The sequence below is a fragment of the Amyelois transitella genome, chromosome 9, assembly GCF_032362555.1.
Source record: "Amyelois transitella isolate CPQ chromosome 9, ilAmyTran1.1, whole genome shotgun sequence".
NCBI classification, from domain to species: Eukaryota; Metazoa; Arthropoda; class Insecta; order Lepidoptera; family Pyralidae; genus Amyelois; species Amyelois transitella.
In genome coordinates, this window is record NC_083512.1 from 55,347 (window position 1) to 69,274 (window position 13,928).

Sequence of the window (13,928 nt, forward strand, 5' to 3'; positions counted from 1 at the left end):
GAAGTCAAATAAACACCGGCCGAAATGTCATCAACACGTTGCGCGGCCGCTTTGGTGGCTCGATCAATTCCGGTTTGGTTATCGGTGACGAGGCAATCACTGCTGTGTGCCGGATTCAACACCAGTGCTATAAGTGCAGTCCGCAGTAGATTCGCTTCCTCGGCTACTTCGCATCACCTCAAAAGAGCAGCCAGAATGTACATCGCGGAAGAGAGAGGATCGGCTTACTCGCCAGATTATCGGGTCTATTTCAGTAAGTAGAAGAAGGAAGCAAACAGCCAATGATCTCAATATATATTAGGGAATTTATTATCATTGGCTTAATAGTGAAGATCAATCTTCCAGACGTAGTACTTAGGGTAACAAGATACGCAATGATGATCTTTGGACCTATTTCGTTATCATGGTTGTAGTGTATGTTCTACAAGTTAACTCAATAGTTTTGTGTCAAATTGGAATGTTTAATGATTTACTGACCTTGCGGGTCATTTGAAGTTTTAGATAAAATTAATATATGCTGGACAGATTACACAGATTGAGTCAGCTAATATGCCACATACATGACTTATAAAACTGTTACGTATTTTTAAAATGTGGTTTCCATCACTGGTTTCCTAACAACTAGTTTGCTCTAACTCTCAACTAACTTAAATTACATATTATTTATTTCTTATTTACAACAAGTTGAATATACAGATAATGCATGTTTATCATCATGTTGGTGGTAACATAAACAAGACAAGGTCATCTGTTCTTATCTTTAAGTACCATGTAAATGCAGGAACTCGGGAATTGAACCGGAAGTCCACACCTTCAAGTAAGAAGTATAGCTGGTAACCATTTGCTGCTAGAGCAGTGATGGTTGTGTAATTACAATATCAAAGTATTTAGATAATATGTTTTAGGTTTATTAATATCAGTAAGTTTATGTGAGTTTATATCTTAATTATTATGTACACAAGCCAATGCCTTTCTTTACATTTTCCTGTTGTGGGCCTGCTGGAACAATTTTCTCAAGAAATAAGTAGTGCCCTTGTACTGAATTTCTCTTTAAAGTTTTATTCTTAATTTCCTTGATGTACATAAATATATAAATAAATTCATTTCCATGGTGAAACTCTTCATAGCTTAAGAGTGTTGTTGAGTGTCATTTGGTTTGTTATTCATCAATATCCAACTATCATAAAAGAATCTGCTTTGACTAAAGCAAGCCAAAAGCCATGACAGAATTTATTTTTACTACGCTTTTATTAGCTTGGGTTGTATGTATGTATGTAGGTATGTATGTATGTATGTAATGGAATCTTTGACGTTAATTTTCACTGGTTTCTAAACGTCTGATCAACTTGGAACTTTGCACACTATTAAGGACCGATGACAATGCAATATTTTGATAAGAGTTACTCATTATCCTTATTAAAACTGCCAGGATTAATAAATTCATTTTTAGATCCTTCGTAGGAGAGTAAGAGAGACAGAGCTAGCAATTTCCATACAAGAAACCGAGAAGTTCTGACGTATAAGGAGTCCAAATAAAATGTAATATATTTCCATATAATGTTACTATTAACCTGAGGCTTTTTTATTTCATCGCATCGCTCCATTTAGAATTACCATTAGAAACAATAGTAGAATTAGTAGAATATTTTAAAACAATAAAAAATATATAAATAATAAAACAAAAGTAATAAATGAAAATTTAACAATTAAATTTACAATAATACAAGAATAAAGTTACTACCTACAGAACTTTGCGATATTTAATACGTATTTAACATATTAATGCAATTCTTGAATTAACATTAGGTATCTTTTGCCTATTTATAATAGCAACACTGTAATACTCGTTTGGAAAATGAGTGACAGTTTATTTATGTCAAATAAGTTTTGCAGTAAGTTTTGAATTCGATTCGAACACCTGTAAACTTTCTTTCTTTTTTTTTTTTACCGGTGCCTGTGTATTTACCTATTTGCACTTTGTTTTGTGCTGATAACTTGTCGTTATTTGGAGTTTGGAATCTCCCGTTGAGTCGTGCTTTGTTCTTCCGGATATTCGTGTGATTTTATCATCTGAGATTGGACTCTGACTGTGTTCACTGTGTTGTGCAGATATTTTGAGATAGGACTCCTGTAAAAAGTGCCTGATTATTTGAGATAGGACTCCCAAGTTTGTGTTTGTTTTTGTGAAAGACAGATTTTACAACAAAAGTGCCACGATGTCTTCAGATAAACATTGTTGCGTTCCTGGTTGTAAAGGCGGATGAGGTATGTTCTAATATAATCAATAATATAATCTAACTAGTAGTAGTTAGTATAAAAAAACTAAAAAACTACCCGTTTTATTGCTAATCGAACTAAAAAATAGAAAATAAATAATAGTTTAAAAAAAACTAAAAAACTACGCTTTTATTGCTAATCAAACTAAAAAATAGAAAATAAAAATTAATGACAAAGGAATTCAGTAGTAGCAAGTCGAACAATCAGTTATAGTCAGTTGTAGTAGTAATTACCTCGGATTAAAATTATAACAAAATTAAATTTATTAACAAAACAATTTAAATCGGAGTAAAAAGCGTGGGGTGCATTTTACTTCATTTTCATAACTCTCTTGTCATAAATATATGCTTATAGAATGATTTTAATATTTACTACATCAGGCACCCCATTACACACAAAAACTCAAATTCTTTCTACATGAAAGAAAGAATTTGAGTTTTTGTGTGTAATGAATAAACTCAAACTAGGGACCAATTTTGATGAAATTTTGCCCATAGATATACTATATCTTCAGGAGAAACATGTAAATTAATAAAATAAGGGAATAGGGTAACTTCACAGAATAAAGGAGTTTCATCACATGGTTTGGTAAGTTTGTTGCAAAGAATTCAGCTCAAGTAAATAAAAGAACTCCATTTGTTTCAGAGGACGAGAGCGGCCCCATATCGCCCCTGCACGACATCCCGCTGTGGGCGGACCGCGACCAGCGGCTCGTCAACATGGTGGTGGAAGTCCCGCGCTGGACCAACGCCAAGATGGAGATCAGCCTCAGCGAGCCGCTCAACCCCATCAAGCAGGACGTGAAGAAGGGCGCGCTGCGCTTCGTCAGCAACGTGTTCCCGCACCACGGCTACATCTGGAACTACGGCGCGCTGCCGCAGACGTGGGAGAACCCGCGCCACGTGGACCCCGGCACGCAGGCCCGCGGGGACAACGACCCCATCGACGTGATCGAGATCGGGCAGCGCGTGGCGGCTCGCGGGGACGTGGTCGCCGTCAAGGTGCTGGGCGCGCTGGCGCTGATCGACGAGGGCGAGACGGACTGGAAGCTGGTGGCCGTGGACGCGCGCGACCCGGCGGCGGCGGCGCTGCGCGGCGTGGCGGACGTGGAGCGGCTGTTCCCGGGGCTGCTGCGCGCCACCGTGGAGTGGTTCCGCCTCTACAAGGTGCCCGACGGGAAGCCCGTCAACCAGTTCGCCTTCGACGGGGAGGCCAAGGACAAAGAGTTCGCCTACAAAGTCATTGACGAAGTAATTACGTTCTACTCAGGTTATTTAAGTGGATTGGGCATATTGAAACATGCTACTATTTGTACCGTGGGGATCATGGATACAAAAAAAATTAAAACTCAATTCTACCATCAAGCTAAGCAGCTGAACGTAGCCTGTCAGTCTTTTCAAGACGGTTGGTTTGTAAGGGATAGAGATGTGATTATAAGTATCTATGTACTGTTTGTTCCTATTAATCATGGAATATACATTTGTCTTCTCATAGATCTAGATCAAGCATTCTACCGGTTCAGTTGTTTCTTTCTTTAACAATAAAACCGTCTTTAATATACATATTTATAAATGTTATACTTTGGTGAGTAACATAGGGCTATTGTCATATTGCAGGTGCACGAGTTCTGGCGCGCGCTGGCGAGCGGCGAGGTCACAGACGCTGCGGATATCTGCAAGTGAGCGTTGTCTCTTTTCTATTACTTATTTCTAAAAAAGTTTAAAATGTGCTTAATTATATTTTATTCTCCAGATTTTGATTGGAATCTCTCAATTAAAGTACCTATATATATTTTATATATTTTGCTTAGGATAAAAAGAATCGTTTAGGCGTATAGGGAAAATACTCATTACGGCAACCGACTCACTAATAATCGCTTAAAAAATAATAATTGATCTCTTATGAACGAGTAAACATGTTTGTATACTTAAAGACACTACATCCAATGAACAATTTAAAAATCTTGAGACATAGCCCTTATGAGAAATAGTCCAAATTAGAAGTAGCTCAAGTGAGAAGTAGCTGTGAGAAATAGTCCATTAGCGAGTCGGTTGCAGCTATGAGCGCACGGAGGGGTGGGTAGGCTGGTATAGGACCCGGAGGGTTGTCCGTAAAAAGGATTTCCCCTTCGATATCAAAAAACAATGTATTTGTTTCCCGAAGTTTAATTTATATAAAACATTGTAATTAAAGTTAAGTGTCGCGGCGTGGTTGCAGGACCAACGTGTCGCTGCAGTGGTCGCCGAGCCGCGTGGAGCGCGCGGAGGCGGGCGCGCTGCTGGCGGGCGCGGCGCCGCGCGGGCTGCCGCGCGCGCCGCCGCCGCACGGTGCGTACCCGCGACCCGCCGCGCTCAGTCGGACGGACTTGTGTGATTCAAATCATAAATAATGTATGCGAATAATGCTTGAATTAATAATAACATGATGTATTTTCATTTCTTTTTGCAGTGGACAAATGGCACTTCGTGTCGAACATCTAACGCGGCCGTCGCGCGCCGCCGTGTCGTGTCGTGAGCGGGCTCCTGCGGCCCGTCTGTTTATTTATTGCTGACTCGCATCTCGACGATGTCGTTAAGCTAGGGTCTAAGTGAGAATATTATATAAGTGTAATGTAAAACGTGTTAAAATACACTATTTCTGAAAACTCGCAGTTTTTTTCGCAAAATTCCTCTGTTTTAGAAAAACGACCGAAATCAGTTTATTTTCCAAAATTGTCGTCTTTTCCTCGCAACGTCTTAGCCATCAGTTGTAGAAATAGAATACTCAATCTTATCGTGGCGTCAGTCACAATCTACGTCAAAGATAAAAAAGAAACTTAATCAAGATGTACTATTGTTGATACCAATAGGTATGTAGGTACGATTAAATGTAATGATGAGGATAGGAAAATAAACTCAAATTTATATTATAATAGCTTTATTACAGAACCTACAGTGTTTGAGATTTAAAAAAGTGCAAATGATCTAGTATAATAAGATCGCGAGACAGCCCGCCGCCGCTGCACGAACTGTTCCACAGACTACAACACATCGTAATGTCAGAATCAAACTATAGGCCTACTTTTACAATACAGTTTAAAAGTTAATTAGTAATTTTAAGTCGCTATTGGCGAAATTAAATCGAACTCGTGTCAGAAATCCAGGTCCGAGTTACGACTGAAAGAAACTTCCTTCTACATTTGTACTTCTGTAAGGGCATCCAATTTGCTGCAGTCGCGGAGATATTTGTTACTTAACTAAATAATAGTAAATGTTTATCTCTACGTAATGATTAACTAGTAATATCAAATTCATAAGCTTAGTTACCATATCAGAGTTACACGTTAGGATACACTGTACATCAGCAACAACAATCATAATAATTTCATTTAGTAGAGTACACGCGCTCGGAGCCGACTATACAGCGCCTTCCAAAAATATTATGTACTTTTATTTTATTTTATATAGTTATCTTGACTGGGTAATGGAGTAAGGGAATGTTTTCTAACGCTGGAAGAAGTGAAATTATGTTATGTATTGCAAACATTATAATGTTGTGTTGGTGCATTTTAGCACCGGAAATTAAAAGGCCATTCATTACAACATTCGCGTCTCCCGTGCGGACGGTAATATTCATTGGCTTTAGGCCCTTTTAGGCGTACGCATTTTGTAGGTCTATAATTACTTAGAAATATCTTCTGCATCTACAAATAAAATTTTAATTTCCTAATTCGCAAAAAGTTACATGCCGTGTAAACCAAATATCACAAACAATGATCATTAACGAGATCTAATTTATAACAAAATTTAAGTAGGTACATGAGTACAATTACTTTAGTTTGTGAATCTACTAGTTGAATAACATTGTCGACGTTGTCATATCTAGGATTCACAAACGAATTGATAGTCTTTCCATTCATGTGTGTAAACGAACATTCTTTTAACACTTCAATATTAGTCAACGCTGTAAATGTGTCCGCTAAATTAGTACATAGGTGGTCGTCAGCTCTATACTGATAATAAATTAGGGAACACGTCCACATCTACACCTAGATCGTCTAGACCACAGCGCTCGGTCTACAACTTCATCTCTTTCTTTGAGTTCTAAAACTAAGGTCTATTTTAGTCGCGATTACTGTTTTACCAGCGTTAAAAAAATTGACGCTCGATTAATTACCGTTCTGAAAGTAGATCTACCGTCAATTGTAGAAATGTAACTCTCGAGCGCCACCTACGGGGCGGAGTGACCGCCGACTAGAAGCGCAGCTCGCCGTCGCCGCTGGCGGGCGCGTCCTCGTCGTCGGCGGGCGCGCCCTCCGCCGTCTCGTTGCTCAGCGCCGGCGCCGCCTTGTCGCCTGCAACCACAGCCGGGAGGGTCGCGGATATACTTTAGGATCTGTTGTCTAGTGTGTGTGGTGTGAGTGTGTGTGTGTGTGTGTAGTGACCTGCGCAGCGGAGCGCGCCCTTGCCGCGGGAGCCGGGCAGCTCGGCGCCGTGCGGGTCCACGCACCAGCACACGCCGAGCGCCGCGTGGCACTGCCGCGGCCGGTAGAACCCGCGCGCGTCGCACGACGGCACGTACGCGCCTGCGGCCCGGCGCCGCGCCGGACGATGTCGGAAGCAAAGACAAAACATGCGCCGATTTCTAATAATTTTGCTAAGATATATCAAAAATAATAGATAGTTTCATGGCTCAGATATAAGCCGGAGGTTGATCGTTCCTCATTTTCTCAAGGTTCGAGAGGAATTCGATCACACACAAAAAGTACCAAATTTTAATATCGACAATTTATACTTACGATGTACATAATATAAACAAGAAGTTATCGATATATTGATATAGTACCGGGATGCGGGTCGGGGTGCGCCCGCGCGAGCGCGATGCAGGGCCGCGCGGCGCGGCGCAGGCAGCCGCACCACGCCGCGCGCGACACCCCCGCGCCGCCCGCGCGCCCCGCGCGCCCCTCGCCCCCCGCGCCGCCGCACGACGACAGGAACGGCCGCAGGCAGCGCTCGCGATCGTCGTGCCCTGGAAAGTTATGTTTGCATAAGTGGATAAATCCAGTCATATCGGTATAAGCTAACGAATGACTTACTCAATCTCTTGTAATAATAGATAGAACCCTTTCACAATAACAACACAAAGGCGGACTTATCGCTAAAGCGATCTCTTCCAGTCAACCTTTGGGTGGAAGGAAACCAGACAGAAGATTGGAATTGGAGCGATCGAAATAAATAATGCAGTGAGCACATAATAAGGACAGCCTGTACAGTGAATGAGTGGGAGTAAAAATAAGTGTTGGATTTCGGTAATCTTAGTCGTAGGGTGACCGTGCTACGCACATTGCAATTGGCACCTTGGGCATCGCGGAATGTAAATCAGCCAAGGGAGAGTGACAATAAATCTGCAAATCATCCGCATAAAGATGGTAGCAAGACCGAAGGTTATGTTATGACATATAGATAAGTATGTTAAAACCGCGAACAGTAAAGGAGAGAGAACGCCGCCGCCTTGAGGTAGGTACTCCAGCCGAGATATGACAACACGATGATAGGTTATCATCAATACGGATAGACTGCTGGTGGCCACTAAGGTAAGAACTGAACCAAATAATTACGATGGAGAAATGTTCGGAATGCGCATCAAACTAAGTAGAACATCGAAAACACACTCACGGAGCGAATACAGGTTGGCAGCAGAGAGCAAACCGTCGCCGTCGGTGTCCAGGTGGGAGAACATCCAGCGAACCTCGGGCTTGCAGTCCGCGGGAAACCCTGTCAACAAGTAAGTAGGTAAACATTTACTCTCCAATCGTCAAATAATTTGTCTTTCATTAGTTCTTTAGTTGCTACGAAACAAACAACAGGAAAGAAAAAATACGAAATTAAAAATACCTTCTTCAGGCCCCGTAGTCGCCCCGGCTTCCTCCATTAGTACCGAAAACCAGTCTAGTAATCTGTTTGCCATTTTATCAAGCGCACATCCCTCGGATCCTGGAAAATCAATTAGTTTAAAATCACAAATCACAGAGAGCAATGCGCAGTTATAAACAAGCCGTAATTATAACCTATGATCAAAATTACCTTGGGATAGCCGCCGCCGAGATGATCGCTCTGAAAGTACTTCATTGTGGCCCGAGTCTGATTTTCGTCGCCTCCAATCCTGAAACGAGTACATTCAGAATTCCGACTTCATTTTGCAAATATCCCAAAGATTGTAGGGTAGGCAAAGAAACGGTCGATTCGACACCGCAATGGCATAGTTATTTTCCAGGTGTACACGCATCTAGTTCAGATTTGGCCAAAGGGAGTAGTAGTAGTAAGTAGAGTAATAGGTATGGAGCATTTAAAACACACTTTTTTCAAGATTTCAAGCTCCTGAGTTATCTTTGGGCATAATTGTTGAGTCGAGAATCGAGTACTCACATCATCGTAGTCGTCATTACGAGCCCTCGCGGGTGCGTTGTTCCGGGGTCGGGTCCTAGGCCGGGGGGCGCAGGGACAGAAGCCGCGGCAGGCGGGCTGCACCGGGCGCGCCGGGCGCCGCACGCAGTTGTGGAGGTCGAGGCGGCACAGCGACGAGTACGTGCGGTTATCCGACCCGCAGAGGAAGCGCGCGCGCACGCGGGCCGGGCATCCCACGCAACTGAGCACACACATGAAACGCTATTGGTCTTGGAGCAGGTCAATATGAAAATGAAATTCTGCTGTGGTTATTATAAGTATATCAATCGGATACAGACCGTTCGGGTTTGGATTCCGGTTCAGGCACATCCGGAGCGTCGAGAGCGTCGACGCGCGCGCCGCCGTCGTAGAACACGTCGTCGTCGCCGTCGCCGCGCCACGCCGCTCCGCTCGGCGGGGCGTCGTCTTCGTCCCATATACTCTTGGTCGTTGTCGATGTTACAATAACATCACTAAAATTATTTTTGTGCAATTTAATGTGGAAAATAAATACGACTGTAAAAAAACCACACAAAATACACGAAAATGTAATAAGTAATTAGTGTTCTGTAAACTACAATAAAACGACTTTAGTCAGCCTAGTTGTTAGCTTCTATTTAAAGTTACCGCATTCATTCGGCTTGAAAAGACATGACATCATACTGATACCTACTGTAAAACTGACTAACATTATTTTTTACTTTTTTATTCCTACGTTCGTATTAACCTGACGGCAATTTAATTTGTAATCTGTCATCAAGTGCACCGTACGTTCTATGAAGTGTATCAAGTTTAACGCTCAATATACTTTAAAGTCTATCAAGACTTTCTATCGTTTCTATCATAAACTTAGTACCAAAACAAATGAAATGTGACCTGTCAGTAACTGACAAGCTGGCTCACCCTCTGCGGAGCGCGTCCTTCTTGTTGACGCACAGCGCGGTGAAGGCGTCCCGCAGCAAGCACACCTCGCGCTTCTTGCATATCAGAGACTGGCACAGGGAGTCTGCAGTCACACAAGCATTCTGTGTCAACAGTAACTATTCAACGGTGAAAACATAATGCTTGTGATAAATCGTTTACTTTTATTGTACCAGTGAAAAGTTTCATGACAAATCCCACAAGAATTGTCTTGTTGGAAATTGTCATGATTTTTTTTTACTTGATGAAAGGTATTGTTTTCATCTTAGAATTATTTAAGTAACGCCGTAGGTTAGGTAGGAACAATCAGAAAGTTATACAAATATATTTCACCGTTTATAAAAGTTAGGTAGTTGCGGTTAAATATGGAAGTACTGACTGTGGGGGTCGTAAATGTAGCGCCGAGGTCGCCGCGAATGCGCTGCGCCAGCGCTTGCGTCCTGGAATGAACCGAAAATACCGTATTAGCAACTTTTTTCAAACTTTACATTGCACTTCTGTTACACTCCCGTGAAGTTAAAGGCGAAAGTTAATTTGAAAGACAATGTTTTAAATCTAACCTTAATGTCACGCTGTATATCGCTGTAAAAACGAACCTCTAGTGGTCTCACATAAACCTTAGTAAGGATATCTTGGTCAGCGCATAGCAGCAAATGAAAGTGGACACGGCACCACCCTGATCGTTCAGGGTCTACGGCATCGGTTGGCTCCAACCTAGATGTTGCTAAAGGCTACTGAGTAGGTACTCTGATGTCTTAAAGATGGAGGGATGTCTTAGATAGTGAAATCTAGTAAATTGTTCAGTGTTAGTAAGGTTTCAGTAAATCTTAGAATTGCCAGAAACGCGAAAGGGAGGTAAGAATTAAGACATACCTCTACCTCTCAATTGCACTCTCTATCACTATATGCTCCAGAACCTGACAAGTATACCTATCCTACACTGTTTGACAATGACATCGACCACGAAAAAATTAAACTAAACCCATCTACTCAGTTATAAATGTATAATCTTCGATTTCATAAACAACTATAGGCTACAGTTTTACTATTTCGTATGAAGCTGAAAGTCAAGCAGGCTTTTGTGTAAAAATATGTCCTCGCCGTAGCCATCGGTAGGCTGGGCATATTAAGTCTTACATTTGAAAAAGTGTGGGAGAGACCCTGAGGGAATGGTTGTACTCAAATTCAATTAAAGTTTATGACGTTACGGGTAAGTAGGTTATAAGTTATTTATTGCTGCACGAGCGGGTCGCTCTTACGCGCAGGATCTCTTGTATTATTCACAGTACAGTTGACATTCACAACGAGTATTGGTAAAACCTTTATGGCTGTACATAACATGGGCTACACCCATACCTACAAAACTATACATGTACACAAGTGAGGTCAAGCAGTAGATATAATGCGGGCAAACTTCGCACAACATTCTGAACTAAGTATAAAATCTATAAGAATAATCATACCAATTGATATAATTGTGACAAAAGTATATAAAAAATCTATTGTGATTTTCATAGGACATGATTATGCCAATTTCTTTAAATAACATTAAAAAACAAAATGGCATCATAAATCGTAGCGTTCGGCTTAGCAGCCTTCATTCGCCCGCGGGTCTCTGGACCAGTTCTGCGAGGCGCGGGTGGCGGAGGGGCGGGAGGAGAGCTCACCGCATCGTCGTCGAACTCGAAGTCCTGGTCGCGCGCCGCAGCCACCGCCAGCACGGCGCCGAGGGCCGCCGCCGCCGCCCACACTCGCGCGCGCATGTTCCGCTCGACACGCAGCCTCTCTCCCGCCGTCGGGGAGCGCACTGCCGCGGCGCCGCTCCGCGCTTGCCCGCGCCTGCGCCCTCCTAAACCTTTCTCCTCCCGCCGCAGGCTCCACCGCTTTAGATGCAAGCCCTCTTCCGACCTTATCCATTATCGCATACGAGTACCTGACGTTGTTTGTAAACAATCTGGAATTTCATTCGATCACGAGAATCCTGACTTCAAAATGTTATTACTCTTTTTTTATAATAAAAACCGGTCAGATGCAGCAAGAACCCGGGATGCGGATTCCCTTCTTTTTTTTTCATTTTCCGTCCCTACTTCGCATGGGCAGCATTTATAGATAGGTAGGTACTTACAAACCTTCCTCAGAAAACGATCTTTCCAACATTTCAAACAGGAGCATAATCTGTCCACCACTTCTGAGATTAGGGCATACATACAGACAAAGAAATAAGGGATTTACTATAATACTTATGTACCTAAGTTGTGATGAAGTGATACATTGGTAGAGTACTAGGCTTACAAGACTTACATAAGAAGGTACCTCATTCACTCATTTATAAAATTACGTCTATATCTTTTGCGGGGTAGACAAAGCCAGCAGTCTTGTAAGACCGACAGGCCACGTTCAACTAAGTATTAGGCTTAATGATAGAATTGAGATTAAAAGAGTGACAGATTGCTAGCCCATCACCTAAAGTAATAATCCCAAGTTTATAAGCCCTTTACCTTAGTCGCCTTTTACGACATCCTTCGGAAAGAGATTTTTTTTATATTGGTGCCGGGAACCACAGCGAAGAAGGTTACACCTATGCATTAATAAACGAACACCTACCTAATTGGTAGGTATTCATGCTGATGTGAATATTAAGCTGTAAAATATTTAGTCAGACCTATGTGCGGCACCTTCACCGGCAAGTGAAAGTCGCATTTGATAAATAATACGTGCTAGTAGGATTGGCATTAACTTGGTTTTTCGATTTCCAGGAGATACATACCTAATTGGGTTTGGGCTCATTCAAGATAGTACTATCATTTTTGAATTCTTGCACGCAAAAATCTCTGACGTGAAGATTTAACCTTCAAGTTACGATTTGTATGAGTGTCGCAATTGCAAGTACCTTATATGCAAATGAACTGGTCCGACATTTCGAGGTTACAATAGTAGATCTATCGCTGAATGTTTGTTGACGAAGCATCCGTCCGTCGCTGGCCGAGACGGCGAGGCAGCGCGGCGAGTCCGGGCGGCGCCGTCGTGTGTCGCCTTCGCCGATCGATACTCCGAGGACAACCGCGCGGCGATGTCTACTCTACCTCGAGGAAACTATCTACCTAATTTTCCAATGTATGATCTGTTCCAAAGATAATATATATTTTCCCTGAGGTATACGTACTTTTACTTGCCGCGATCCCTGTAAATCCCTGATATGTAGGTAGGTACTTACGAAGGTAAACATATCAGGGATTGATTGATTGAGGGATGATTCATATGGATGAAAATCTATATTTTATGAAGAGGGAAACTTATTGTCTTCATTGAAAAGCTCGAACAGCTAGGAGGTATACCTATGTAGCGGGAGTAATGATTCGGCTCGACCGGCACCAAAGGGAAGATCTTCCGCCAGGCTAAGTGTTATGCTTGGGGAACCGCGGCTTCAACGATGTTGTGTCGGAGGTTGTATATATGCTCCAATGTGTGAAATCTTTGCTTGCGCAATTAAGACTTTACGCTGTTTTTGACTGAAGCGTCACGTGACTTTGTTTTTGTGACTTGTGGCGTATAGATGTCGCCAGTCGCCACACCTATTATACCAGGCTTGAGTTTGGCTTATAGTGGTTAAAGTACTTCATAAAAAGTAAATTACAGCATTGAAATATAAGTTCTAATAGGAAGCTAGGTTTAAGCCATGTCAACAAAACAATACCTACTATCTATCTCCTCCACATGTATATTGGCCATCTCCAACAGTCTAAAAAAACTAAAAGGCCACATTCAGCTGTGTGGCTTAATGATGGAATTGAGATTCAAATATAGACAGGTTATTAGCCCATTGCTTACATCCATGGGATAGATATGGAGTGGTACTATTCTAAGGTCTCGGGAATTACACGGTACGGTACTAATAGGTACCTACATTATATAGTGGATTAAGATTATTCATAATACTCATTGGGATTCAATTTGAGACTTGATAAATAGGTCTCCCACATTTTCATATTGGAAATTTGTATATTTATTTATTTAAAAATTTATCGGGTCTTAAAGATACAATAGGTGAGCTAAATGCATTATTAACAGCATTCTGTACCAGTCACACTTTAGAAAATAGCAAACAGATAAATGAACAGGGTATCAATTCATGAGAAAAATAATCAATTTTATACATACATACATAAAAACACACCTTTTTCCTGGAGGGGTAGGCAGAGACTCTTTCCACAATCTCTGCATACTTCCTTCATTCCATCCACATTCATAACTCTTTGTGCACGCTCAGCAGTTTCAGGAACTCTTGACCTGACCCTTTGCCAGGTCATC

General features: G+C 42.0%; 2 protein-coding genes across 2 annotated transcripts; one reads left to right on the plus strand and one right to left on the minus strand.

The window, feature by feature from the left end:
- On the plus strand, positions 1-4,921 carry LOC106130262 (uncharacterized). The gene is made up of 5 exons (XM_060945799.1): positions 1-253; positions 2,923-3,527; positions 3,894-3,955; positions 4,495-4,604; positions 4,726-4,921. Exons 1-5 carry the CDS (start codon positions 25-27, stop codon positions 4,755-4,757), a joined length of 1,038 nt encoding a protein of 345 aa, XP_060801782.1. The 5' UTR covers positions 1-24; the 3' UTR covers positions 4,758-4,921.
- A 281-nt stretch (positions 4,922-5,202) lies between these two features.
- Positions 5,203-11,413, minus strand: LOC106130269 (proteoglycan Cow). Its single transcript, XM_013329077.2, has 11 exons — positions 11,288-11,413; positions 10,000-10,060; positions 9,603-9,705; positions 8,999-9,172; positions 8,682-8,901; positions 8,340-8,418; positions 8,151-8,249; positions 7,932-8,030; positions 7,102-7,284; positions 6,701-6,841; positions 5,203-6,610 (listed from the first exon to the last, which is right to left on the minus strand). Exons 1-11 carry the CDS (start codon positions 11,381-11,383, stop codon positions 6,510-6,512), a joined length of 1,356 nt encoding a protein of 451 aa, XP_013184531.2. The 5' UTR covers positions 11,384-11,413; the 3' UTR covers positions 5,203-6,509.
- Positions 11,414-13,928: the final 2,515 nt, after the last annotated feature.

What these genes read in the sequence shown, in the direction of transcription:
- LOC106130262 (XM_060945799.1), top strand. Translation starts at nt 25, where the DNA reads ATGTCATCAACACGTTGCGCGGCCGCTTTGGTGGCTCGATCAATTCCG. An exon ending in AGATTATCGGGTCTATTTCA is followed by an intron (nt 254 to 2,922) that starts GTAAGTAGAAGA and finishes CATTTGTTTCAG; the next exon opens with AGGACGAGAGCGGCCCCATA. An exon ending in GCGCGCGCCGCCGCCGCACG is followed by an intron (nt 4,605 to 4,725) that starts GTGCGTACCCGC and finishes TTCTTTTTGCAG; the next exon opens with TGGACAAATGGCACTTCGTG.
- LOC106130269 (XM_013329077.2), bottom strand. Translation starts at nt 11,383, where the DNA reads ATGCGCGCGCGAGTGTGGGCGGCGGCGGCGGCCCTCGGCGCCGTGCTG. An exon ending in TCGAGTTCGACGACGATGCG is followed by an intron (nt 10,061 to 11,287) that starts GTGAGCTCTCCT and finishes GGTTCATTCCAG; the next exon opens with GACGCAAGCGCTGGCGCAGC. An exon ending in GCACCCCGACCCGCATCCCG is followed by an intron (nt 6,842 to 7,101) that starts GTACTATATCAA and finishes GCCGGGCCGCAG; the next exon opens with GCGCGTACGTGCCGTCGTGC.